This window comes from Strongylocentrotus purpuratus, unplaced genomic scaffold (assembly GCF_000002235.5).
Source record: "Strongylocentrotus purpuratus isolate Spur 01 unplaced genomic scaffold, Spur_5.0 spur5_scaffold_2, whole genome shotgun sequence".
NCBI classification, from domain to species: domain Eukaryota; kingdom Metazoa; phylum Echinodermata; class Echinoidea; order Camarodonta; family Strongylocentrotidae; genus Strongylocentrotus; species Strongylocentrotus purpuratus.
This window is the reverse complement of record NW_022145605.1, coordinates 23,781,728-23,805,455: the sequence shown is the minus strand read 5'-3', so window position 1 is coordinate 23,805,455 and position 23,728 is coordinate 23,781,728. Positions and strand designations below refer to the sequence as shown.

The window sequence follows — 23,728 nt, the reverse complement described above, 5'->3', positions numbered from 1 at the left end:
TAACTCATTGTAACTATATTATAGCAACAATGAGATGTTAAAAAGTTGGTTGTATAAGCTATCATTGCCACAGATATAATAGGATTCTGCTCTAGCTCCCTGCATGCTTTATAATTATTTTTTATTTTCATTTGCAAAGTTTTAATGGTAATTGAATAATTTATGTAGTCTAGGGCTAATTTGTAATGCAAATTCAGTATACCTTTACGTATATCCTTTACTTATCAAGTATTTTCCTTCTTAATCACTCAGAGGTAATATGAAATTTGCGGTATACAAATATATTATTATTATTACTAGATCTATAGAGTTAATTATACAAATTTATTTGAGACAGGCAAGCTTTTATACGAGATCGAGACGAAATTATGCTGAGTTGAAGTTGGGCGACATTGAAGTACCATCACCGTCCTTTTAAACTGCACAAACCCGCATGTGATCTACGTGTTCGAACACTGAACTTCTGCAGTGCCCGAGGTTTCGGCCAAGATTAGACTCAGACTTCGCTGATAGCTGCCATTGCATTGCGGTCGTCCATCAGTCTACAAGTCATTGGCGACGTAGACAATTTTCTATTTCGCGGGGCTAATTCGCTATCAAAATGGGGAAGAAAGCGAAAATTGGAAAGCAGAGGAAGGACAGATATTATCATCTTGCCAAAGAAACAGGTTTGTCAATCAAATGAATTGATAATAACGCATTTTGGGGTTCATGTTGTTTGTTAGTGTGACTTTTGTGAATTGTGAAGTTGTGAATGTGATTGTAAATATATCAGTCAGACTCGGTGCCACTTTTTTTTTTATGGATGATCATGATGGACATGATGAAGTGAGTTGTAAAAGAATATCTGGTTGTTGTTCAAATTATATGTTGACTAATAAAATGTAATAAAATCATTCTTAGGGGCGCTGGTCTGAGAATGAGGATCGTCCGCACAAAATTAAAGAAGGTCTACATGGACAATGCGGACGATCCTTATTTTCGCGGACGCGTCTGTCCGCGTTTATGGAAACGATCCTCGTTTGTGCAGATGATCCTTATTCTTGGACCAGCGCCTTTAGTGATAATATTTCTGTCTAAGTTAACCATTTTCATAAACATAATGATTTAATGTCATTCAATTCATTTAACTCTGGAAATATATAATGCATATAATTCAATGCAGTGGTATGTTTGTGTTTGTTTGCATTGCAGTCTTAATTGACATATTTGTGACTTTTCTTCTCAATCAGGTTACAGGTCAAGATCTGCCTTTAAGTTGATTCAGCTGAACAGAAAGTTCTCCTTCCTCCAAGAGTCCAGAGTCTGTATTGATCTCTGTGCAGCACCAGGAGGATGGTGAGTACCATGATAAAGTCCAAACCTCAGGACAAAGTAACAATATTGCAGGATTTACAGAAAGTCATTTAAAACCCATCTGCACCAGTTTGGCCTGGGGGGATTAAACCTCCCTGCAAGGTCACTGACAGGTGGTTATAGGCAAGCTTTGATCACAGTGTACTAATATTATGTCCTAAAAAAAAGATTGGCTCTCTTTAACAGGTAAGATGTTCTTCTTCTTCTTTGGTATAATCCTCAACTTCGCATTAGGAACCAAACAAGGATGAGGGGGTGCCCACTGTTAGTTAGTGGAGGATAAATAGAGAGAGAGAGAGAGATGGAAAAGAGAAGAAAGAAAAAGAGGAAGAAGAAAGAACAAGAAGACCAACAAATAAAGAGAAGAAGAAAAAAAGAAGGAGGAAAAAGATATCATAGGGCGTGTTCACACCGCAAGGGGGGACCGTGGGAGGACCGTGGATCAGGCTATCGTAGCGCGACCCACGGTCCGCCCATTGGCATTCGCCGGATCCACACCATTCGCCGTAGCACCCCCTTTTTTTGAGAGGTCCTGTTGTCATGACGCGTGACGTCATGAGGTCAGAGCGGTCAAAGATTTCGTGCGCTATTGCTAATTAGGAGTGTTGAGTTGTACCGATTCAGATTCAGATCGCACCAAAATAGAATGAGTGTAAAATTCCCGCGTGTAGAACAATGACTTCCAGCGTGCTATTGTAGCTCGGGTTCACACCGGCAGAGATAGCGCGCTAGACCGCGCTATCTCTCGTGGACCACCCCCAAGAGGTGCTCCAGTGGCACGCCGTGGCTCGCTGTTGGGCGGACCGAAACGACGTTGTACCTTCCACACCGCAGAGATAGACCGCGCTATCTCTGCCGGTGTGAACAGCCTCATATATAGAGCATAGACTTACAGTAACAGAGTCAAAGGGAAGATATGCCAGACATATGATTCATAACACTAGATTAAGGAAGAAGAGAAATAATAGCCAACCGGGTAATTTTAAGTCTGCTTTTCTATATTTCTTCCTTCACAGGCTTCAGGTAGCATCAAGGAACATGCCCATATCCAGTATGATTATTGGTGTGGATCTGTTTCCTATCAAACCCATCCCTAATGTGGTCTCCTTCACTTGTGACATCACAACAACCAAATGCAGAATGGTAAGTACTTAAACCAACAATCCATTCCCTTACCACAGTGTATGACCTCTTGTAGAAAATGTGGTTCAAATATTCAAGCATAATATTTCTGCTGGTTTACAAACTGAATTACCGGGTACCAACATTTATGAAGTGTTGAATGAAAATCTGAAATCAATTAGGAAACAAATTATAATTATTTGTACATTCACAACTGCTGCTCCCAAGCTGTGGAATAACCTGCCTATATTTTTTTCGCAAACGGCAATCTCTCAATTACCTTCCAAACCATCTGAAAGCTCACCTCTTCTGTGAATACATGCACCATAGCTGTAAAGCCCATATGAACATGTATATGGAAAATGCAGTAGAGTAATACATTACAGTGAAAAAAATACACAGGACTCGGGGCGAATTAGCCCCCGAAATGCTAAAAAGAGCCCTGTAAAGTCATAAAAGAGCCCAACAAAATTTGCATAGAGTTCAATGCAAAACAAATTAAAGAGTGTTATTTTCATGCAAGCAAGCTTGAAAAGTAGCCCCCGATTATTTTTAAGTATTTTTTACCCTGATACATTATCATTACAGCAATTGCGCAAAGAGATGAAGACATGGAAAGCTGATTGTGTTCTTCATGATGGAGCTCCTAATGTTGGAACAAGTTGGGTACTGGATGCTTTCACACAAGGTCAGTTTTCCTTATCAAAGCCAGAACCATTTGATAGAGTATGAAAGAACAAGTTGTAGGTTTTCTATTGACATAAAGCTCAAGAATGGGCATATTACCTATGCAGGGGCATTCTGTGGAAGTTTTGTTTGCAAAGGTAATAAAGAAAACAGCATTATAGATTACAAATATGTATGATACACTGCCATCTAGCATCTGTATGATCCCCCCTGCAATCCTAGGACCAAGGTTGTTACCACAGGGGCTTCGTTCTTGAACAAACTTTACTTTGTAACGTTTTTCAATTTTCTGCCTTTTCTAAATCTTATTTTGTATTATTTACTTTATGTTATGGTTATTGCTCTATCCTGTTTAGTGAATTTGTTTCTTATTATGTAAATTATTTGTAAATATTGTGATTTCCATTGACTTGCCATTAAAAACACAAATTAAAAAAAAGTAAGAAAAATAAAAAAAGATGTTGTAATTAAGTGCAATGGACCTTGAGACAGATTGGCCTTGGGCTAAACAAGTTATCCCATTATTAAAAATAAACTTGAGTTCTGGTAATGCGATTGCATTGTGAAAGAAAAGGTGTGGAATGGATCAGAAAAGTTGATCATATAGCATGTAAGTAATGGTGTGTAATGCAAGGTTCTGGAGTCATCAAAATCATCATAAATTTGGCAGAGTCTTGGTAAAGTAACAATCAATTACACAGAAAGATGTATATGGGACAACACACATGGTGTCGGGGCTAGTACTACCCTGATTTCCTTATCTTTCTATGCTCATTACTCAGCCAGTATACATTTTCTTCCAAAATTGTTTGGCACATGACATTTATTTGTAATCTTGAACATTCAGTGTAAGTTTCGTTTGATTCTGTGAGAATTATTTTTTTTTTTTTACCAGTACTGGAGTTTATCTTTAAAGGTACTATGTCCCTTTTGCAGCCAACCTCAAATGCTGTAGAACTTTGCAGGAATTATGAATATGTCATGTATGTCCTATCTGTGAAATTTAAACTTTAGCAGTGTCCTCATATTCAAATTATGCAAGGAAAACCGTTTACTTGCTAGACTTCACTGTCAGACACTATTGAGTGACTGACTGGCTTTTTTTTTTCTTTGGTAATAACATACATGAAAAGAGTTGTAAAGGGTACATGAGCATGTCTACATCAATAACCCACTTTTTGTGATGGCCAAGATTAAACTGATTGAATCTTTGTGCAGCATAAAGCGTATGAACATTCGGTACAATTGTCTGAAAATCAAGACTATTACTTTTGGGCTCTATAGCCCTAAAGTCGATTTGACAACTAATAGTCGTTATTTTCCCACTTGAAGACATTTTCAAGCCCCACCTTTTTTAGGGAAGTTCTAAATTAGTATTATCTTTCAAATGCAGTTGGAATTTAACTTTTTCATTTTTTTGGCCTGCAAATGGGACATAGTCCCTTTAAGTCTACGATTACTTCTATTACCACAAGTACAACTACTGCTACTGATTACTCCTATGGCTACCGCTACTGCTAGGTCACCATTTTACAGACTTGCATATACTAACTTCAACCCTGATGACGTTATTATCTTAACACCTTAGTTTAAAGCAGGAACAGTGTTGCTAAAATGCCTTTTTAAAGGTATAGACCAGTTTTGGAAACGCCCCCCCCCCCTCTCAAAAAATGTAATGGAAGCTTTTATTACCAATCATGTGAAAGAATATGTTTTGACTAATACGTGATGATACAAATTTTGCCGGGAAACCGCCTACTAATTGATATATTTGGTAAATTATTACAAAGTATGACTGGGCCAAATTTCTTATCATTTTAATGATTCCAGAACGTTTCTTTCACAATGTAATCGCATGACCACAACCGGTCTATACACCTGTACCTTAGAACTGTTTTTGTTTGTTTTTTATTTTTTAAACTTGTGATTCAGTTACTAGTCTGCTGGTTTTACTGTGAAAGGCAAGGAAAGGGGAGATGCAGAATGATGTACATTTTTGTAATCGTTGACAGGCTGATTGTCGTTTTGACATGCATCAGCTGTGTGGATTTTATCTTGTCATAGTTACACTGACTGCAATCTCATGACAAGAACTGGTCTATATCTTTAAAGGCCATGTTTGGTATCAGGGTTTTAACCCAATGACTACGGTATCTTTAGTTACATCTCCAAACCGCTGGACTGCGACACTTCTACATTGCAATACTAAACCATCTTCCTTCACATACAGCCCAGCTGACCCTCCATGCTCTGAAGCTGGCCGTTGAGTTCCTCAACAAGGGCGGTTGGTTCATCACCAAGGTCTTCCGCTCCAAGGATTACCAGCCCCTCCTCTGGGTCTTCCATCAGATGTTTAGGAAGGTCCATGTCACCAAGCCCCAGGCGTCCAGGAACGAGTCTGCTGAGATCTTCGTCGTTTGTCAGGGCTTCATATCGCCAGACAAGATAGGTGGGTTCTAGTCCTCTGCTAAAGAAATTTCAGGAAAAGATGTTTATATCATTGCCAATTTTAATAAGGAATGAGAGAATCCCTTATTAATTCAAATTAAGATCTTCGTTGTTTGTCAGGGCTTCATATCGCCAGACAAGACAGGTGGGTTCTAGTCCTCTGCTAAAGGAATTTCAGAAAAAGATGATATCTAGTTGCCAATTTTGATACGGCATAAGAGAATCCCTTATTAATTCAAAATGGATAAAGAATACCAACTTTCCTTTTGGTCCTGGGATCATTGGCTACCCATACATTGTTTTTCCATCCAATTTTTAGATGGATTATCTCTAATAAAGGAGCTCTCTCGTATCAGTAATTAGTGGCTGCAACATAGTTCTACAAATTAAATGAAGTCCATTTATTTCTGTGCTATTAATCATGAAATCATAGAATTGGTCTGTTCTTATATATTTCTGGGTTATATTAATCTTTTCTGACATCATTTCTTAAAAGCATGCCTACTCAAAATCCTCACAATAAGTTTGGAATGAGAGACATATCCTGGAAGAAGCTTCCACCCATGCTAATGTATACCCCAACATTTATAAATTATTTAAATTCCACCAACCCTTAACAGAACCCCACACTCATTCACAATTGCTCTCATTTCACTATCACTTCATCTGTCTATATCCAGGATGCACCCTCTGGGGTGACATGCTTTCGAGTAATAGCAATTTCAATTGCTTTTGTCACCCCTGACCAGCAGATTGTATCCTACGCTCTCTCCTGTCCACTTTCCTAAAGCTGTTTGCATGTATTATGAAATTTCTATGATTGTTACACTCATTTTATGTTTTCCGTTTGGTCAAATAAATAATAATAATAATATCCACTCACAGATCCAAAGTTCTTTGACCCCAAGTACATCTTCAAGGAGGTTGTAGGGGAGGAGACCACCAAGCAAAAAGCCACGATTCTGAGAGACCCCTCCAAGGTGAAGAAGGCCAAGGCTGAGGGGTACGCCGAGGGGGATTACACCCTCTACCATCCTGTCCAGGTGTCCAAGTACATGGCCAGTGAGGATGCGCTGGAGCTACTCAACAACTGCAGTGAGGTGAGAATGGGAACCCCTTAAGCCCCTCTGCACTACTTATAGCTACTTGCGTCCTCTATATAGCAAACGATGCCTAATCGGCGACCATTGGTCCCCCATGGTCCACTTTTTCTTCTGTTAATTAAGAGCTGATTTGATGAGATAACCACCTGTCAGTGACCATGCAGGGAGGTCTAACCCCTCCTGGCCAAACTAGTGCAGAGGGGCTTTACATTTTGTCATTTTGTGCCTGGTAGTTTGAAAGCCAAAGGGGGAATTTCGCAAGACTACTGTATATCTACACCACCATGCAAGCCGATACTTATAAGCAGCATCTAAGTGACATTTTATGTTCCACACACACAAAGATAAGCATGTCAGGATTCAATGAATTATTATTATTTTTCATTCATTTGTATCGGTTTTCATTTTCTCCCTGACAGCTTGTGTTTGACGATGACTCCATCGCCTCCCACCATCTGACGACCAAAGAGATCAAGATTTGTTGCCGTGACATCAAGGTTCTGGGTCGGCGAGAGGTCAGGGATCTTCTCAACTGGCACAAGAAGTACAACAAGGAGAAAGCACAACTAGAAGAGGAAACAGCTAATCAAGTGTAAGTTGTAGGCTAAAGAAAAAATTATGAAATACAGTCAAACCTGTCTATAGCGACCGCCCAAGGGAAACACAAAAAGTGGTCTTTGTAGACAGGTTTGTTTAGTACATGTTTCAATGAGAAACTTTTTTCAAGGGAAACAAAAAATGTGGTGTTTGTAGACAGGTGGTCACTAAAGCAGGTTTGACTGTACCTGGAAATATTGAAATGTATATGAAATGGTATGGTATGGGAACCAGGTTTCTACACATTGGAGCCACATACATTAAAAAAAAAAAAATCCAACCTGTATAAACAATCATATTTAATCTTTTACATACTTTGCAACAGGTATCAGATTCTTATCATACCTGCAGATAATATCTTGCATGAAATAGGCAAATTTCAATCACATGGTAGATTTCATGTCTCGTTGGAGATTCCTATGTCTTATGAGTTTGGAATGGCAATATAGCTGAACTATTTAGCACGACAAGTGCAGTGACAAGTTTGATCATTCTTAGCTGCTATACAGGACCATTGTGTATATTATTAAATAAAAATGTTTTTCATCTCGATCAAGTGTCAATGTAATGTAGAACTTGTTTGTTGGTGGGATTGATGTATACTGACCATAAAGTCTACTCCATGATTTGAATAGTAACGATTAATGAAGCCTTAATATTATTATCAAATAGATGGCTGCATGTTTCATAAGTACCTGGGGGTGTTTCACAAAGCCTTTTTTCAATGACAAAGGACAAAAATCAGTGACAAATCTGCTGATAACCAATCAGAAGCAAGGTTTTCAGTAGCTTATAACAAAAACTGTCATTTGTCACTCATGACAAGTTTTGTGAAACACCCTCCTGGTCTGAAGTATAAGTTGTGCATACACTCTTGTGTACCCTTTTTGGTTAAGCATGATGCTTTTCAAAAAAAGCGATCAGGAACAAATTTTCAAGAGAAAAAATATGTAGTGCTAACAATTGATTTTATACAAAATTACTATCTTTCAGGAAAGAGAAGTCCAAGCTTGAGGGCAAAGATGAAGACGGTGAAAGCGAGGAAGATGAGGATGATGTGGTTGCTAAGCAACTAGCTACCATCAAAGAGGAGGAGAGGTTAGCTGGTAAAAGGTAAGGGATTGTTCTCATTATGAGAGTTTTCAGTGCAAGAAATAACAATTTTTTTTTTTGGTGAAACGTTTGGGGGTTCATGAGATTTTTTTGTTATCAAGGAATGTACAAGGAGCTACAACAGGAAACGTGCTATGTATCCTTTTTTGTCCCCAGTCCTATGTCATCTCTACTATCCTTTGTGTTTTAGAACAATCAATGCATTTATTCTCTGTGAAGTTGTCTTTCCTGTTGAATATGGTTTGATTTTGGTATACTAGTAACACAAATAAATTTTGATAGACCTCTGCACAAAACATTGCAGGCACAGTTGTCAGCATGTTTTAGAAGCATTTTAGTCTTTCTTGTTGACAAATATATGACTACCCCCCCCCCCCCCCCTCTTCGATTGAATCCATGCTCAATCAAATTCACTGATTGTTTTTTTACTTTGTTCTTTTTTGATAGGAAAAAGAAAGATGCCCTTAAGAAGCGGAAGAAGTTACGAGAGCGACTTCACAAATCCAAAGAACTACAAAGTAACATGGGCGATGATACACAAGGGGAATCATTGTTTGGTCTGGTCAACATCAAAAATGCACAGGTAAGTAGCTAGGCAATCTATGAACCTGGGGGGCATTTCACAAAACGTGTCATCAGTGACAAGTGACAGTTTTTGTTATAAGCTACTGACATCCTTGCTTCTGATTGGTTATCAACAGATTCGTCACTAATTTTTGTCTTTTGTCATTGAAAAAGGGGCTTTGTGAAACGGGTCCCTGGTTTGATGGAATGAAATATCTCCTCATTGCTTGATTTCAACTGATTTTCTTTGTTGGATACAATTTGATGTAAAACAAATTTTCAGAACTCCTTCCAAGCGTTACCATAGACCTACTATTAAAAATGTTTGATTTCCTTTATTGCTTTGTGACGAATCATAAGTGTTGGAATTGAAAGTCGGTGTGATGAAGATTTCAAATTTTTCCAGCTAAGCATTATCATAGATAATAATAATAATAATAATAATACTCAATTTTTATATACATGTAGCGCTTATTACAATCACTAAGCGCTTCCAAACTTGGAGATTATTATCCCGGCTTTAGCTGTGCTTCCATTACGGCGCTCTAGCATTTCAAAGAATTAATTCCTGCCGGGTACCCATTTACATCACCTGGGTTGAGTGTGGCCAATGTAGATCAATGTCTTGCCAAAGGACATTAGTGCCGCGGACCTTGTGATGCACTATTCAAAATGTTTAATTTCTCTTCTGACTCTCTGCAGAAGAAATGATATGTGGGTAATCAGTGTCTAACCCATTTGACTCTCTTTGGATAGCAGCTTTAAAGGGGCATGTTCCCCGTATTCCAGAGGGCGCTCAAAATATGTACGCGCTGGCGGACGGCGCTATAGCTGCCTATTGACACCAACAGAATACAGCTCTTACGCAGATGGCATGTTCCGATAACTACACTGGCGGGAACGTGCCCCTTTAAACAATAATAATACAGATGATGAAGGTTATTCATTACATCTTTCATGTGACTCTCTTCGAATAGCAACTTCAAAAGGTGAACACAGATGATGCCGGCACCGTTGCCAATGACAACGATGGTCCTCCTGAAAAACAGAAGAAGCAGCTCCCATCCCTAAAGCCAGCCAAGACTCCTGCGGTCATCGACCAGGAGGAGGAACTGGAGGAAGGGGAGGAGGAGGAGGAGGATGATGATGATGATGGTAGCCTGATTGATAGTGATTTAGAAGAGGACGAGGCCAACGCTCTTAGAGCTGAGATCGACAGAGTCAGTGGAAGATATGATTCAGAATCAGACAAGTGAGTTCAGACGACTTAAGTTCATAGTATCTTCTTTGGGTGGTATTCTCGAAAGCAGACTAACTTTAGTCCATTGTGTAATTCACCAACTAAGTATGGAATGCCAAGTGTCCATATGAATATATTTTTGAATAATTTGATATGTCCCTAAATTACCATGATGACATAATTATATCATAGTTATATGGTTTATCAATTATGCTATTACATTTTATTTTAATTTAGTGACAGATTGATTATTCAAAAACAAATTCATATGGACATTTGGCATTCCATACTTAGTCTGTGGATTAAACCATAGACTAAAGTTAGTCTGCTTTCGAGAATACCACCTTTGAGTTTATCCAAGTAAGGTATTTGTTGATATACAGTTATGATTTTGCTGAACCCATTAATCTATCATTAAGTGTGGTTAAATGGGTGTGTGAGATTGCAGAATTTAAATCAGTGAGACAATAGGCATTTGAATTAAGGGAGAATCCTAACCTTGTCAGTTTGCTAGAAATTAGTCACTACTAAATATTTTTGACTGTAGACTGTCTTATAGAAAATTGATATCAATCGCAACTTATTTGCGATTGATATCAATTGCAACTATGTACATTATAGATAGGAGACTACAAACTTGTGATTGATTGGACGACTTGCGATTGATTTGGATCAATCGTAACTCTTTATAAGACGGGGGCCCTGGTTAGAATCTTCAGCGTGTAATGACTTCCCCCTCTTTTTCATTGCCACTAGGACTCTTATTTTCCCTCTAGTAGATACAAAAATTTCATTTAATTCTCAAAGGCAACATTAATGGAGACAAGGGTTTTCTCAAGCAGCTATGGAAACAATAATCAGAGCTGCCAACTAGTACGGATTTTCCGTAATTGGTACGGAAATCAACGGCAATTACGGAAGCACGGAAACCCCTTCAAAAATTACGGATTCCCTGATTTCTGGACATGCCTATGTATTAACACATGCATTATGCATATGCGAGTGTTTTAGCGGTAATGATCGCGATACTTCCCGGGCCTCGGCCCGGTGGTTAACTTTTGAGCGCACGGAAATATCATCCACGCCTCAGCCACGACCACTGCACACACATGTAGCTACCATCGAAAGATATGCACACCGCCCTGCCCATATGGGCTGCGTGTGCTAGCTTTCAGCATGCAATATATATCGGGGAGACGGCAAACTCGTCACAAGTCCATTTAGCCACCTTGCAAACCAACCCGTACGGTACCATGTCCATGTGTAGTTTATAGCAGGTCTACAATTTTTTTCCCCTTAGTGATGGGTTCTCATTGTTATGATAATAAAAGTACGACTCGACTAATGATGAAGATGATGATGATGATGATGATGATGATGATGATGATAATTGTCATAAGGAAAATGAATGTACTTCCTTGATTAAACTTGAATTTATATTCAACAATTATTGTCATTGTGTTTTATTTCACATTATTTGTTGGATCATGTTTATTCATTTCATTTTATTCATATACCCCTTTTCATTGTTGATAACAAAATATGATACACGAATAAATTTTGAATGAGCTGACACACAAAGTTTTGACCGATACGAAAGCGCATGCATGGTGGATGTGCTGAAACAAGTGGCACGATATTTATCTAGGCGAAATATGCATTGGCCGAGTGTTACACTACCGCATGTGCAGCAGGTCGGCCGTGGTCGCGTCAAACTTCGAGTAACCGACGGAGAAAAATGACTTCAACTTCATCGAAGAAGCGTTCTAAAAAACTGCAAACCTTCTCAGGTGAAATGGTAATGCATTGTTCCGTCGAAAAGGAATACAAACAGTGCCTGTTGTACACATTGCTCATCCGATTTTGGAATTGGTCATGGCGGTTCGAACGATATCCAGGTACATCTGAAGTCGGTGAAGCACCGGACTGCAGCGGCGGAGGCAAGTTCCAATTCCCGCAGTCATGACATCGCCCAGTTTTTCGTCGCAAAGGACAATTCTGTCACGAACGCCGAAGTGAAGTTTACTCAATTTTTGATAGAGCACAACTTCGCGTTTTCAGCAGCAGACCACCTTTCACAACTTGTCAAAAATGCCTTCCCTGACAGTAAAATTGCAATTGTAAAAACCTGAAGTGAATATACACACGTAAGTGAAACAGGGTAATGATACATCAATCCTCTAATAACCATTGTTTTTTTTATAGCACTTAAAATGATGTTATAAACAGAATGTTCTTGTTTTTACTTCAAGTCCTGTCATTCAGAGTGATGCTATTACCATGGTACTAGTATTTGTGTTGTGGTGTTGTGTGCAGCTCTACAATGTACGTGCAAATGCAGTCTTCTTGATGTTGAAAGCGCCGCGCTTGAAATTACTGATTTCCATCCAAAATTACTGATTTTTAGCTTTCAGATTACTGATTTTGGTTTCAGAGGTTGGCAGCTCTGAATAATACTAAAGAACAAGTTTATTTGTTTGTTTGAGTGATTTTATTTCTGCTTTCAAATAACAAATACAAGATTATACACTTTTACATAGGTATTACATAAATAGCAAATAATGTTTAATAATATTATACAATAACAAATACAAAGCATACGAAAAAGTATAACGGATATTTGTATATAATTTTCATTGAACTAAAGAGATGAATTTTAGAACGCAGGAGACTGCCATCGTGAGCGGTTAGGCTGGAAATGGATGGCGGGCTCGTGAAAAAAATAATGAAAAAGATTTAGCAACAAAGCTCTCTTGGTAAAACCTAGTGATCAAGTGGGTGCAGTGCAATTGTAGTTGCGGGTACAGCAGACTACAGTTGAGTAAAAGGAATAATAATAACATTGAGCATTTCCTTATTCTTACCAGGGGTTCAGATGACATGTACTCTGATGATGACGATGAAACGGGGAATCCCCTGATGGTAGATCTGGAGAAGATGGACCCCGAGGAGAGTGCCAAGAGGAGGACTAAGCTCTGGTTCAAGAAGGGAGTCTTCAATGGTCTGGACGAGGAAGACGATGAAGACGTAGAGATCCAGCAAGCATCAAAGAGTTACAAGCAGCAAGGAGGGGCTGTCCTAGGTAGGTACTGTCATCCCACATCTAGGATCCGTTTCACAAAGCCTTTTTGGCAATAAAAAATGACAAAATCAGTGACAAATCTGCTGATAACCAATCAGAAGCAAGGATTTCAGTAGCTTATAACAAAGACTGTCATTCGTCACTGATGACAAGTTTTGTGAAACCGGTCCCTGCTCCTTGAGTGTTTGGTGTGGCGATATTTGATCCAGGCTGTATTTTTTCAAAGCTTTTCTCTCAACAATCATATTTCATCAGTCATTACAGTGCATTGGAGTAATAAGTGAACTCTTAGTGGGAATATAACATATATATATATTGGTTGTGATTGGGTGTAAGGTTAGGTTTAGAATTAGGGCTAGGGATTGTGTTGGGATCAAGGTTTGTAGTTTAGGAATTTGAGAAGTGTTATAATTGACTGGAGCTATTGCTGATATAGCACAGGCTATAGAATCCGAAGAACTATTCAGAGAAATGAGACAGTGTATGATTTGGGTTTCCACAACCCAGGTCAACATGTAGATGTACTATTTCACTTTTTGGAGGTTATGGTTCGAAGGGTACACCAGGTATTTCTTTCAAACGAATACAAAACCTCATCTTTTGTTGCTACAACAACGGAAAAAAAACCTTTAACAAAACAAGGATGAAGCAAATAAAAAATGACCATACTTGTCGCACAAGTTCATCACACACTCAGGAATCATATCACAAATGGAAAATGTCCAGAAGAGAAAAAATAACTGATAGATTCTTCTCATTAAGCATGTAAATTATTGGTGTAGTTCTACTTCGTCCTCCTTCTTGTGCCCCAGTTCACTCAAATGACAGGCAGTTGTTAAATGTAACATCGTGATTCTCTTTTTGTCACGGCCAATATTTTGTGTGTACATATTGGTCAGAGTTATATGGAAACTTTGCTACATACTAGCCACATTTTATGATGATGCAAACTTAACCATCTTTCGGCTGATTGTCTGTGATGAGCTCTTTTGTCTCTGAAAATGTGGACTGATGTTCAATAATTAGTTTCGTCATATACTCTGGACATTGTACAATTTGTTAGTGTTCTTCATGTATTCATTGCATTACCTGTTCCTTTATCATCTCCAGAGAAGAAAGAAGGCAGTAAAGCCATGGAGGCCGAACCGAAGAGCAAACGCAGCGTGAGCTTCAAATCGACCGTCACCAGTCTCGGCGACAGCGGAGATGAAGAGGAGGACGACCTATCGTCGGAGAGTGATGACGAGGGTGAAACAAGGACTAAACAAAATGGTCTCAAGAAGAAGGGACCAGGGTCTGGACCCACAGGAGGTGTTGGGTCCAGGTCCAGGCCTGATGAGTATGATAGCGACAGCGACAGCTCCGATAGTGACTATGAAGAAGAAAGTATGATGAGGCGGGAGATGGATGGAGGAGAGATGAATGAAAAGACGAATGGAGTGAATGAAGGGAAGAGCAAGAAGAGGAAAATGGAGGACAGTGAAGACAAGAAAGAAGCAGCACCTGCCAAAAAATCAGGTAATTTTTGCTATGCGGTGGTGATTTTTTTTTGCTTGTACATTTCCTAATATAGTTTTTTATAATTTGAAAATAAATAAATGCATAATTTTGACACAAAAGATAACTACAGCAGTAATTTTCATGCTGTCTTGCTTATATGACAAGGATCCTCCATTTAGAAGCAAGAATTTCACTAGCTTTTAAAAAAAATGTCATTTGTCACTGATGACAAGTTTTGTGAAACACCCCCCTGGTCCTATTGTGATGTTTATGTTGTCTATCATTTATTTTGATGGTTCTTCTATGATTGTAAACACAACGATATAGTTTTTTCTTTTTCATTTTCATATTAATATATATTACATATTTTACAATGTGTGACCAAAACAAATTCCATGTATTCTTGTGAATTTGGATGAATAAAAAGAATTTAATTTAATTTAATTGAATACCTATTTCTTTTCTCTCACTTGCAGCAAAAATCAAACAGCATTTGGACCCTGAGGGACTGGCTCTGGGTACCATGATGGCTACATCTAAGAAAGCAACCAGACAGATCATTGAACATGCTTACCATAGGTATGCCTGCCATACATCCTCTTCATCAATGTCATCAATCTTGTAAAATGCATCACCTCAGGCCTTAAAAAAAAATATGTTGTATTGCCTTTTAGGTGCCAAAACATGGGTCGGTCGGTCTGAAATATATTTATTTTTTACTTTTACTTTTTTTTAAACTCCCTCTTTGGGCTGACATTTTTCAGTTTTGAATGCCTTAATACATTTTTTTCTAAAAAACTGTAATTTTTTATTATTTTTTTTTAAAGCAGACCGTAGATTTCAAGATTTTGCGGTCGGTCGCAAAGGGAAATACAACATCTTTTTTTTTTTAGGCCTCATAGTTCTACAGAATTTAGAGAGAGAAGTAAACGGTGCAATGAGAACTAATGTTCAGGAGAAAAAATGAAAAGAGATGGTCTTTCTGTAGAGGTGGTAGACAAAAATGGGTTTTACTATACTTTAATGAAGTAAGGCAATCTGTTTAGAATGACATAGACAAGAGACATAGTATAGATTAATTCTGAACATCTGATTGAATGGTGACGAACATCGGAATGTCAGCTACTAACAAATTTCTTTTGCTATATGGGCCAATTTTCTTATCATTTTGATGACTCCAGCACCTTGGAGTACACACCAATACTTATATGCTACATGATCAACTTTTTCTGATCGATTCTGCACCGTTTCTTTCACAATGCAATCGCATGACCAGAACTCAACTTTATATGTAATTAATCATTAAATTCCAAATATTGGTCTATTGTGAGACTTTTGAACAAGATAGGGAAATACACAAACTACACTACTAGTTGGTGAGGTTGTTAAGACTTCAAGGACAAGTCTCAATGAAAACGATTGTATTCTTTAATGTCAGGTATTCGTATGGAGACCAGGACAGGATCCCTGATTGGCTGAGATCGGATGAGACTAGGCACTGCAGGAGAAACACGCCCGTTACCAAGGTGAGATAATGAGCAGAACAATCAACCCCCTCTACTGCCTACAAGCTGGCCAGTAACTACCCCTGACCCGCCCCCTTCTAGACAATGACCACCCATGGAAACGTATCTCTTTGCGAGGATAATCTCAGAAATCATAGTTATTCTGGGGGGTGTTTCACAAAGATCCTAAGTTGAACTTAAAAGTTATGGAAAGCTGTTTGCATCCATGAAAATATTTTGTAATTTTTTTTTTTTAAGGCATAAATATTGATTTAAATCATTCATATTTTCTATTATCAAGGAGATTTCATGTTCTTGATGTGGAATTTATCCAGCGTCTAAAATACTTAAATTTTCGCTTTCGAATATATTTCATTTTAAAGCAACAATGTACAAATGGCTCTCCATAATGTTTAAGTCTAACTGAGAGTTAAGTTTGACTTAGGATCTTTGTGAAACACCCTCCAGGATGATTGCCACCTAGTACCATCCTTGTATTTCAAAAGGTCATAGTTGTGACTGCCTGAATGATACTTGATCTTGGGGCTAGTTGGTCTGTGGTACCACATGTAGGTGGAAAAGTCTTGAAGGTTTTTAAAGCCGGGGTAATAATAAGTGCGCCTTGGAATAGAATTTCTAGATAGATGGAGCTATAGAATTGCCTATTAATATTATTATTTGATAGTTGTAGGGTACTGTACCAAGTCCAATGCCCATCCCACCAAAACATTATCTCCATTACGATTACTATCCTTACCTCGTTACAGGAGCTTGTTGCAGAGTACCGTGCGAGGCTGCGGGAGGTCAATGCCCGTCCCATCAAGAAGGTCGCCGAGGCCAAGGCGAGGAAGAAGAAGAAGCAAATCGTCAAGCTGGAGAAGCTGCGGAAGAAGGCAGAGGTGATCAGTGACCTGGTGGACACCTCGGAGACGGAGAAGATGAGTCAAATGAAGAAGTGAGTCTCATCTTCTGTTTGTTTAAATCCGTCTGCATTAGTTTGACTAGGGGGGATTAGGCCTCCCTGCAATGTCACTGACTGGTGGTTATCTCATCAAATCAGCTCTCAGTTAAAGAGAAGGTTGAGTTCTGGGAAGAGGTGAAAAATAATTTGTGAGCGTTATCATTCTTATTATGCAAGTGTGGAAGAACATCAGATAAGACATGTTCCCTGAAAAGCATGGCTCTTCAAATGCCTTTATATTCTAAATATGTCATGTAACTCGTAAAACTCGGGGGATAGGTTTTTTACGCCACATGTTCGTGTAGTCCCATATACATCTTTCTGTGTACAGTGTTTGTAACTTTACCAAGACTTGGCCAAATTTCTTATCATTTTGATGATTCCAGAACCTTGCAATACACACAAATTCTTATATGCTAGATGATCAACCTTTTCTGGTCGATTTCACACTGTTTCTTTCACAATGCAATCGCATGACCAGAACTCAACTTCATCTTTAACATAAGAAAAAGGGCATCATAGGGGACCAACAGGCATCGATTAGGCATTGTGTGCTATATAGAGGGCGCAAGTAGTTATAAGTGGTGCAGTAGGGCTTTAAGATAGATGGATAATTTTGAAGATTATTTCACATTACTGTAACTGCATTACATACATTTTATTTTCTGTATAAAATGGAATGGATTCATATTGAGTTGTCAATTATTTATATAATTATTAAAAAGTAGAGAAGGGGGATAAATATCATTGGTATGATATTATTAATGAAATAATGTTATATACCCAGGAATGTAGTATTTTACTTCCTTTATCTACAATATTATATATTTTGTTTTCTAATCTCTAAATTATTTGATAAATTACACTTTATTATTTGTACCAGACATTGTTTTGCACGGAACATTCAGTTTCAGAGATGTTCTTTTGCCCTTATGTGATTATTTGTAACTCTCTCTCTCTCCCTCTCTCTCTCTCTCTCTCTCTCTCTCTACTTCCCTGTGCAGTCTATACAAGAAGATGAAGATAGGGCAAACCAAGAAGAAGGACGTCAAGTACGTAGTCACCAGGAAGCACCAGTCCACCAAGAGGGTCAGTCGACCCAGTGGGGTCAAAGGTCCTTTCAAGGTCGTCGACCCCAGGATGAAGAAAGACATGAGGGGCCAGAAGAGAGCAGAAGCAAGAAAGAAGAGGGACAAGAAGAAGCGTTGATCTCTCTCTCTCGCTCTCTCTCTCTCTCTCTCTCTCACACTCTCGTACGTCGTGAATGAAGGAACTTGATATTATAGAGGACAGCGTAATAGAAAACCGAAGCTGTGACATCATAAAACTCTATTTTTTGAATTTCTCAATTCGTTATGTTATGAACCAGAGCAAAATAACATTGAGTTCCTATAGGAAATTTATTTATTCCGATGGTCTTATCTCAGCCAATACTCAACATATTCAATTGATTTTCGACATTTGGATATTATTTTCGATGCTCTTTTGGAAAATGAAGTAAAAAATGAGAAAATCTAAAAATAGTTTTTTGATGACGTCACACTTCACCACTCTATTGCTTTTGTGTAGAGTACTGTGATGTCATGGATTACAATGGAATAATCTGGCATATACATGTACATTGATGAAACAGCATGGCCCCTTCAATGGCTATTTCACTTTTATCTGTAAAATGGCCCCAAACATTTAAATTATGTCAGGAATAGTCATATTTGTTTATCTGCACAAGATGAACAGCTGTAGAAATTGTGTAAATTATTCAAAGATCAATATTTTGTGCATTTGATGAAATGTATTGTGCACAGGAAAGAAAGATATTGATGGTTTTTATCATTCCGTATTGTGCCCATAGCCCGCTTCTTCCAATGATTTAAAGATTTTAAGATATCCAGTAGCAAGACTCTTCCTCAACCGCGTACTTGACCTAACAAATTATAAGTGACCCCAAGATTATAACAACTATTCCAATATTAGACATCTCTTGTCATGACACCAAACATTTCAATAATGTAAGGAATATTCAGGTATGCTTAGCAGCACAAGATGAACAACTGTAGAAAAGTTTAATTTCATCCAAAGGTCAATATTTTGTCAATTTTATTGCACAATGTTGTGTGCATTTGAGTTGAACCTACTCCCAAGACTTTTATAAAGGAAGAAAAAAAAGCCTATTCCCTACTTTGTATTCTTTTGGGGTCTCTGGCTATTTTGGAGATATTTGTCGTTCAGCAGACATGTGAACTATAATACTATCACAATCATGTCTATTGGATGGACGTCTATATGTTGGTATTATGAAGACATCAAAATAGTGAAATATTTTAGAAATAAATGATTTTATGTAACAAGTACATTTTCTTTGGTTTGTCATCTTTTCATTTCTTTTCTGTGGTAAGATAAGAGATCATATTTATAGGGAAGAGGTAACTTTGCCTCGGATCCAAAACAAGATCAATGATTAAGCTCATAATGCAATCATAATAATAAAATTTGTGTCCCATGAGTTTTACATGCCAATCGCCTATTTGATTATCAAGATATTTATTTCTTTCAATAGAAATCCCCTTTGCCAGAAAGGACGTTTATAAATACTCCTTTTTTCCCCCAAGAACTGGACGAGCGTGGAATGCCCTCGACCAGCAGTCTGTAATAGCCCCATCTGTTGAGAACTTTAGAAACACACTTTAGCATGTACCACCTGCTATACAAGTTAGCGACATGTGGAATACCGCCCTGCTGACTTCAATTTCAGAAGATTCAGAAGATTGGAATTCAGAATTTCGAAACCATATTCTAGTAGAGTTTTGAATGGTAGAATAGGTTGACAAGTACTTGAAGTTAGTTCATACTAAACATGTATTTCTGTGTGTCTACCTGTCTCCATCAGTCCTTCTTCTTTCTTTTCCCAGTATCCATAATGGCTAGACACATAGTAGATGTACTATGCACTACGTTGTCTTCATCATCATCATTCATTACCATCACTACCACCATCAATCATCATCATTCATTACCATCACTACCACCATCAATCATCATCATTCATTACCATCACTACCACCATCAATCATCATCATTCATTACCATCACTACCACCATCAATCATCATCATTCATTACCATCACTACCACCATCAATCATCATCATTCATTACCATCACTACCACCATCAATCATCATCATTCATTACCATCACTACCACCATCAATCATCATCATTCATTACCATCACTACCACCATCAATCATCATCATTCATTACCATCACTACCACCATCAATCATCATCATTCATTACCATCACTACCACCATCAATCATCATCATTCATTACCATCACTACCACCATCAATCATCATCATTCATTGGTGATAACCAACATCACTATCATCATTGTCACAATTACTATCACGATCACTATCATCATCGTCACTACCACCACCATCATCTTTTATTTATATAAATTAATTTAAATCGGCACAAAAGCCATGTGATAGGTACAGTTCAAAGAAGAGTGACAATTTTCATGCCATGGACAGACTAACCCCTACTCACAATACTTCTTACATAATTTATTTAATTAACCAAGATAGGACAAAGTAATTGTCTTTTCAACTTCATATTTATTCAAAAACATCCTCAATATATCATTATTTACAATAAAATCTCCCAGATTGTCAATAGCACCAATATTGAGATCAATAATAAATGGACATGTTCATCTAAAAAATTGTAAGCATTTTGGGTGTTTAAAATCATTTTAATTTAAATGATTTACTCTGATATGCAGCCATTTATTAAAATGGTTGTGTAAATTATTTTAATTTCCCAATGAAAAATGGAAATAATGTATATGAAGATTCACTTCATTAAATTTATAAATATGATGTTCTTGTTCATATTCAGTAAGTTAATTCATCTTTCCACATGGATTTGAATATAAAATCCTCCCACGCTTGGGTCTTTGTGATTTTTCAAATACTAAATTATACAAAGGTCTGGCATGATAATGTGATATATCATTATCCCTTTCCCCCACCCCTAAAAAAAACACACACAAAAAGGTATAAGATTGCTTTTAAATCAAATTGCCAATCTGTTACTCTGTTTTCATCGTAGCTCAATGAAAGTTTCCAATGGTTCAATTCCTCATAAATATTAAATGGAGGAATAGGTCATGCACTAATAATGATAAATATAACAAGAATGATAGAATTCTTATATCACCGAATACCATGATTCATACCAACAAGTGGCACATGTAGTTGTTAACCACTTCGCAGTTGAACTAAAAGGCAAGAATTATGTATTCTTACATCGTAAACTTGATTAAAGTTTGGAAGAACTTGCAATAGGACTTGATAGGAACATTTAAACGTGACATTGTACATGTAATTACGGAGGCTCCGAGTAGTCGTACGAGTAAAAAAAAAAAAAATCATTACAATGGGATTGCAGGCAGGTTTAATAGTGTACAAAGGGCTATATGATGCATCTTGGGTACAGGCAGGAAGGGAGAAATGTCTAATAAACAGAACAAAGGATTTGCCAAAAATATAATTTTTTCAGACGGAGCTTTTATATGAAGATGTCTCCATATTTGAATGTTGATACATACTAATTATATTGGCATTTGGTATTGCTCTTACAAAAGTAACTATGTATAACTCATGGTGACACTCCTACTATTACTACCCCAGTTAAATCCTAGGCTTGGCCAAGATTTTGTGTATACAGTAGGAAATACACGGCTCCTGTTCTTAAATTTTCTGCATTTACATATAAATATATATGAGTTGTTTTAGATTTAGAAGTTGAAACTTCCAATGGGGAAATCAAATTTGAGGTGGTAAAGAAATTCTCACAAATCATTTAACACAATACAAGATACACACATCTACCAATCCTTAGAAAATTGCACTGATTCCATCTACAATATATTACAAAATATCTATCAATATAAATTACTGAATACTTTTCTTGATTTGTCATATACATGTATTTCATTTCTCAAAATATATACAAAACAAATTAGACATTTACCCAATTTCCAACAACTAGAAAATGTAATGGAAAAATAGAAACATTGCATACAAAAATGTACATGCATGAGCTTGCCATGTAAATGACTGCTACCACAATAAAAACTTCCGTCACTGGTTTTGACAGGTCTTTTGATGAACTATACATCTTATGTACATACAGCTAACATAAACGATAGACACAAATTTGCAGATAAAAAATGGCAACACATAAGCATCAGACATATCAGAATTATTATCTTATCACAATCATTAACACTGCAGACATGTAATTAACGTAATCAAATACTTCAATTGGATGTGCCTCATCAGATGAGCCCCAAAGTAGACAATTGTAATACTCCAGTATTCTATATAAAAACAAAATAATTTTGAACAGATTGCAGCGAGTGTTAGAAAAGAAGGATTAAAAATTTGAAATATTTCTCATTGCCAGTCTTACATCGCAAAGATCTAAAGGTGAACAATACCTTATTTCAATTTTTGATGTCTAACCTTTCGGAGCCTTGTCGTTGAAGATTTCACATTTTTCATATAAAAAACAAAACAAGGCCTTTATTCCTCTTTCCGAAATCTGGTAGAAGTGAGATTGTTTAGCGAATGGAGAGCTTCACATTACAACACCCCTTCAATTGGTGGAACATAGCCAATTCTATCCCTCTAGACATATATATGCATGCAAATAGATTGCACGGATCGATACTTTCATCCACACTCAGCAATTAAATGCATGTTCAAGATACATCGTGTAATAAAATCATCCCGCAGGAGAAAAAGCACTTTGATTATAAAATCCCAGAGAAGACTGCTCAATATCCAAGAGAAAATGTTTCACTATCTCATAAAAGAATACGGTACAGGCACGATAGCTCAGTTGGTGGCAGTGGTCTTGTAATTCGGCGACCCGGGTTCGAAACACGCTAGTGCCCTTTGGTAAGGCATCAATCCTCTTTCTCAGAGAGGACCTAAAGCCGCCGGTCCTCTGGTTGCTTACTAACAAGCATTTATGCTTTCTTAGCAGGCAGGTAAAAAATGACCACCACTACACAGATTGAATAAATAGCCCGTGAGGTTGCAAACAAAATACAAGAGAAAATAACTAATTGACAGCACAGAGGGGATGGAGTTCAACACATTGTGCAATGGAAGGTGGTTCAGAGAAAGTTCATTGGAAATATATCCCATAATATACAATCTGTGACACTGGGAAGGATAGAAAAATCTGTTTTATCAAAGCAAATATTATTTTACAACATATGGATTGATGAGTCAATTAGTTACAAATGCTTTATACATGATTGTTATGATGCACCAAAGTTATGTACAAGTATAAGGCCCTTAATATGTTATTGATGAGATTGTAAAAAGACATGAAATATCTGCTGATCCGACACATGCCCTGGCGACATTTGC

The 23,728-nt window shown here is 37.5% G+C and overlaps 1 protein-coding gene across 1 annotated transcript; it reads left to right on the top strand.

The window, feature by feature from the left end:
* Nucleotides 1–362: 362 nt before the first annotated feature.
* On the top strand, nt 363–19,629 carry LOC582089 (pre-rRNA 2'-O-ribose RNA methyltransferase FTSJ3). The gene is made up of 16 exons (XM_030992023.1): nt 363–668; nt 1,233–1,338; nt 2,373–2,499; nt 3,067–3,166; nt 5,396–5,614; nt 6,499–6,713; nt 7,136–7,308; nt 8,307–8,426; nt 8,874–9,009; nt 9,968–10,242; nt 13,098–13,312; nt 14,423–14,830; nt 15,289–15,391; nt 16,251–16,338; nt 17,085–17,272; nt 18,283–19,629. Exons 1-16 carry the CDS (start codon nt 602–604, stop codon nt 18,485–18,487), a joined length of 2,745 nt encoding a protein of 914 aa, XP_030847883.1. The 5' UTR covers nt 363–601; the 3' UTR covers nt 18,488–19,629.
* Nucleotides 19,630–23,728: the final 4,099 nt, after the last annotated feature.

What these genes read in the sequence shown, in the direction of transcription:
- LOC582089 (XM_030992023.1), top strand. Translation starts at nt 602, where the DNA reads ATGGGGAAGAAAGCGAAAATTGGAAAGCAGAGGAAGGACAGATATTAT. An exon ending in ACTGGATGCTTTCACACAAG is followed by an intron (nt 3,167 to 5,395) that starts GTCAGTTTTCCT and finishes CTTCACATACAG; the next exon opens with CCCAGCTGACCCTCCATGCT. An exon ending in AGCACCTGCCAAAAAATCAG is followed by an intron (nt 14,831 to 15,288) that starts GTAATTTTTGCT and finishes TCTCACTTGCAG; the next exon opens with CAAAAATCAAACAGCATTTG.